At 35.9% G+C, this 5,319-nt stretch overlaps 1 protein-coding gene across 1 annotated transcript in view; it reads right to left on the reverse strand.

Annotated features, from left to right (window-relative positions):
- Nucleotides 1–3,996: 3,996 nt before the first annotated feature.
- The window catches only part of LOC102601611 ((S)-coclaurine N-methyltransferase-like), a 5,442-nt gene continuing 4,119 nt past the window's right edge, over nt 3,997–5,319 (reverse strand). The window contains exons 3-8 of the mRNA XM_015310547.1: nt 5,022–5,246; nt 4,850–4,949; nt 4,663–4,773; nt 4,510–4,593; nt 4,276–4,334; nt 3,997–4,204 (exon numbers count right to left, since the gene is read on the reverse strand). Of these exons, the coding sequence (XP_015166033.1) occupies nt 4,012–4,204; nt 4,276–4,334; nt 4,510–4,593; nt 4,663–4,773; nt 4,850–4,949; nt 5,022–5,246 (772 nt within the window). The 3' untranslated portion in view covers nt 3,997–4,011. The remainder of the gene's footprint in view (nt 4,205–4,275; nt 4,335–4,509; nt 4,594–4,662; nt 4,774–4,849; nt 4,950–5,021; nt 5,247–5,319) is intronic.

Consider the following 5,319-nt stretch of genomic DNA (forward strand, 5'->3'; position numbering starts at 1 on the left):
GAAATATTATGCCTTTATACTTATACTTGAGCATGAATAACATGTTTTCCTAATCATCCATGGGAGAATTAAGCTAAATTCATAAGTGTTTTCACTTACCTTGTCTTGCAGAGATGAGGGTTTCTTGAAGAACCCTAGAAGAACTTTAAGGTTGTTTTAATCCTTAAGAGAAAAGAGAGAGAGAGAGAGAGCTGGAATTAATCCTCAATATTGTGTGTTAAAATGAGTGAGAATAGCAGCCAATATATCTTATATTGAGCTTTCTTCACCTTTAAGAATATCCTCTAGAAAGTTTCATTTTCAGCCACTAATTGGTCTAGTGGGTGATGCACCTGCTTATGTACATCAAGCAGCTCAAAAGGTCAAACTAGGTGATGCACCTACTTGCTTTCACTTGGGCTTAAATATTAGACCTTGACAGATTTGGCTGCTGGGCTTAAATTTCATTTTCCTTTTATTTAACTTAGTTTGAGCCTCAAGTGAGTCCATTAGCATAGGACCAAATCTGATCCATAAACCTTGGCCTTTTAAACTAGATCCATATAGCTCAAGTAGGTGATGCACCTACTTGGTCCTTTGGACTGGTCAATAAGTCAAAGTAGGCGATGCACCTACTTGTCACCTGCTAGCTTAGTTAAGTCAAGCAAGCAACTCACTTATTTTATTCCATTTTCTAAATATTAATCCCTTATGCTTTAACTTAGCACTTAACTTTCAATTTTAAGCTCAATTACCACCTTATTGTCTCTTTAAATACTCTCGTTGGAGTTAACTTGCAGTACACATGTTGAAATGTGCAAGGCATCACATCACCTTCCGAGCTAGTTTAAACCGACACTAATCATATAAGAATCATGGTCCCTCACCTATACCATAAGGCTATGTCAAGTATCACAAGAATATAACAAGCATATGCGTAATACAGGCTGTTACATTTTGATTGGCAAATGGTAAGGTTTTTCAAGAACTCAAGTTCTAAACTAAAATGGAGATTGTGAACTAATTTTAAGTCTTTTTTTAAAATGGTTTGCACTAGTGGGATCCAAATGCCTTGTGTAATAATTTCAAGCAAAGAATTTCATATTCAAACTTCATTTTTGGAATTGGATTTTGAGTTGATTGACCATATTTCAAAGTAATTAATGTGGATATTGTTGTGTCCAAAAAAATTATTGTGAATACTTGGTTGATATAGATTGTGTGGCTTTGGACATTGATCGGAAGAGGAAGACTCAAATCTTGGAGCGACTAATTGGTTGAATTAAGGCAGGTGATCTCCTAAATCTTGTATTCTAGTAGAATTCATGTATTCCTTTCATTGTGTGTATGTTGGGAGTAATGAGAATGAGGTGAAGGGTTAATTGTTCCACTTGATAAATCTTAAAAAATAAAAAAAAGTTGAAATGAAAAGGCTATGTGTTGATAATAATTCTTGTGAATTGCCTTGTTGTGACCCTTGTTGATTGATTGATGAAATTCTTGATAGCATGATTGTGGACTTGAATTGTTGTCTCCTCCTTATGGTGTGAACTTGCTTATGTACATAGATTGTTGTACACCGTGATGAGACATGCGATATACAGCCGATGGGAAATGGTTCCGGCTAGTGATATAAAGCTAATGGGATATGGTTCCGGCTAGTGACATGATATAAAGTCGATGGGAAATGGTTTCGGCTAGTGATATACAACCGATGTGAAATGGTTCCGGCAAGTGAATGATATAAAGCCGATAGGAAATTGTTCTGGCTAGTCATTTAATATAAAATCGATGGGAAATGGTTCCGTCTAGTGATATTATGCCGAAGAAAAATAGTTCTGGCAAAAGATTGATTATTGTGATTTGATGCATTTTGATGCTTATGATTGACTTACTTGTTAATTGTGATTGATGCACTTTTTACGTATGATTGATCTACTTGACATTGGGATTGACTTACTTGATTCGTGTTTGTTGTTGAACTGTGAGTATGAGCCTTGTGAGTTGTGTATTGTAAGATTGTTAGGTTGGGCTGATCTCTATGTAGATTGTAGTTTGGGAAGGATGGGGTGGGAAGAAAGGAGTATTCGATTTCTAGCTAGTTGATTTGTTTATTAGGTTGTTTGTTGGGTACCGTGTTGTTGGTACTCACTCATTGCTTCTACACTTGTGTAGATTCTGACCCCGATATAGCGTGATTGCTCTTTCTCTCCCATCTCCGAGGCTTGTCAGAGAACTATTGAGAGGTAAATGTTTCTCATCCTGGCGAGCTCTCTAGTTCCTTTTTTTATGCTTTGTTCTATTTGATAAACAAATACTTAAGACTTGTACTTATTTCTTAATTCTGCATTTTATGTACTAGTGGCTTGTACACGTGACAATCAGGTTTTGGAGTGTTAATAGAATGAATAAGTTTTTCGCTTTTATCTTGTTCTTGCTTTATCTTTCCGCATTTCTTTTATTTTCGTTGGGTTGAGGCTGACTTGTCTTGATGGTAATGGGCAAGTGTCATCACGTCTATTTTTGGGTCGTAACAATAGGCTAGGTTTCCTTCAATTGAGCAGTTAGATTGGTTTTACTATATTGTATCTTGTAGATGTTTGAAAGTTGCATGCATAGGCATTCAAGCACGGAGTCTGGATGGTTATAATTTAGGCGGGAGACGAGATAATGACTAGGGGTAGTTCTTAATTTGCCTTGAGTTCCTTGTTAGCAAGGTGGTATGTTTCTGATTATGTGTGTATGCACGTTTATGACTGGTAGTATCATTATGAAATACATGGTAGGAAATATATATGAAGCATATGTAATGACAACATAGTGATAATCACATACAATGAACCAGTTATGTGACTTGTGGTTTCAAGTTATTGTTCATGATGTTTGTGATTGTGCATGATTGTTTGTGTTGATGGTTGGCTCGGGTACCACGCTTGGTACAGGATATCCCCAGGGTTGGCTCGGATACCACTCCTGACATATACTAATGGTTGACTCGGGTACCACACATGATACGGGGATATCCACATATGATTGACTTGGGTACCACGTCGACACGCTCACTAAGGATGGCTCGGATACCACGCTGGTGCACATAAAAGTTTGAGTCTAGGATTCATGAGAGGACCAATTATGTGTAAGGCTCCATGAGTGAACCTGATTTATTTCTTCATAATGTAATTGTTGCATGTTGGATCCTTGAGTGGTCTGGATTACTTGAAAGGTGAGTTGATCTTAGGTATGACTTGTATGTGATCATGTGGGACATGATTCATGTTACTGTAAGTCAGAATAAGCATTGGAAGTCCAGGTTATGTGTTACTTGTGATGGTTAAGGTATGTCATTTGTTTATTGATAGCTGAATTCTTAGGGGTTATGTTACATTATTGTTTTAACTAATAGATTGACTTTATGGGGACTCAATTCTTAGTTGTCTAGTATTGATCATGATGAAATTAGTTTAATATATGGTGTTGGGTTTAGTTGGTATGGATGAGTTGGTTTACGACGTCAATTTCATGTACTGTTCCAAAAGGGTCAAGGAGTTGGCATGAGAATTTGTAAAGAATATAAGGTTAGTTGATAGTAGTGATGTCCTGATATTCATGGATATTAATATGGTAGTAGGATTAGGCTATAATTTGACATTATGATGGCATAATTGAGGGGCACGGGATCAAGGTATATTTGTAAATGAATGATTGTTCCTCATTTTAATGAAAAAGAAATGACAATGACTTGTATTTAATATTATTTTTATTCATCTTTAATTTAAATCACTTTTTTTTGTTTTTCTTTATATAGTATATACTTTCCTATTTTATCCTTAAAAATAATTGAAAAATGAGACCTTTTATGATTTTGCAAAGAACAAGGAGATTAGTATGCAAATCATTAAGAATGATAGAATAAGGTATAAGTCAGCATACATTAGGGGTACAAATTGCAAATTACTCACCATGTTTCTCTCCTAATGTTTTTGTGTAAAATGCATGGGCATGCTTATTACTTGTAGAGTTTGCTTGAGAAATTCATTTCTTTTTGAAGAGGAAATGTGCAACCATCCATTCTTCTCCATTATTGTAGCCACACAGTTCAGCAACTGAAAGGAAAAAGGTTCTCCAGTAGACAGTCCACTTAACAGCTGAATCCTTCCCATAAGTTGACTCCATTATTGGCTTTATGGAACACTTGTTCTCATCCATTCTCTTAAGCCATTCTTCGCTGCAAAACGGAGTTAAAACTTATTTTACATGTTTCATAATTCTGAAAATAATCAAACAAGTTAAGTTCACCTTGTCTGTGCATAATGTTTTCCATTAACAAGCCAATGATCAATCACAGAAACGTCATCCTGCAACCAAGCATCACAATAGTTATCAATCCAAAAATACTCTTAAACTATGTGAAATGTTATTCGTTAATAATTTGGTTAAAAAATGACATCGTAGTTTGGTCCAAAAACAATGGAGAAGAACTCTCAAATGATTTACATCATCAAACTTTGCAAACTACATCATGGAGCTCACCTGAAAATAAAGGAGGAGATTGGCAGAAGGCATTGTACCTCCACTGAAGAAGTACCTAGTGATCCAATCATCATCATTCACATCCTGCACAACCACGTCTGTAATTGAAGCAGAGGAAATACTCATGCATTGATCAGCTAGAAGTATAGGTACCTCAAAGTGGTAAGCAAATGCTTTATGGCAAAAATAATGAACAAAAAGAAGACTATCTGCCTTCATCCATCTTGACATCTTCTTCAGGAGATCTCCATAGTTCTTCATATGCTATAAATATATAAGTTTATTAGCTGTCGTCTTAACTCTAAATTGTAACAAACACACTCATCGCAGCACTCAATACCTCAAACATTTCAATAGACAATATTCTATCATAGGATTCTTCCATCTCGAATGTGCTAATATCTGCAACTATGATCTCCAAATTCTGCAGCTGAAGCTCCCTAAACACATAAACCAGAGGAGAGCAATAAGAAAGGTGTACATTTCCTAGGTCATCGAAAGAAGTTTATTACCGGCACTGCTCTTCTATGTGTGCTTTTTGAGTGACAGAATTGCAAATGCCAGTAACTTTGCAGGCACTATATTTTTGTGCTATGTATAGAGAAAGGGAGCCCCAGCCACAACCAACATCAAGTACAGTGTGTCCATCTTTCAACTGTGACCTTTCACAATATAATTCCATCATTGTTATTTCAGCATCCTCTAAAGTGCTCAACTTGTTTTTGAAGTAACAGCAGCTGCATCAACATGTCATACAATAAGCCAGTTGTAAGACTAAAGATTGGATATATATATATATATATATATATA

Source organism: Solanum tuberosum, unplaced genomic scaffold, assembly GCF_000226075.1.
Source record: "Solanum tuberosum cultivar DM 1-3 516 R44 unplaced genomic scaffold, SolTub_3.0 scf00135, whole genome shotgun sequence".
NCBI lineage: Eukaryota > Viridiplantae > Streptophyta > Magnoliopsida > Solanales > Solanaceae > Solanum > Solanum tuberosum.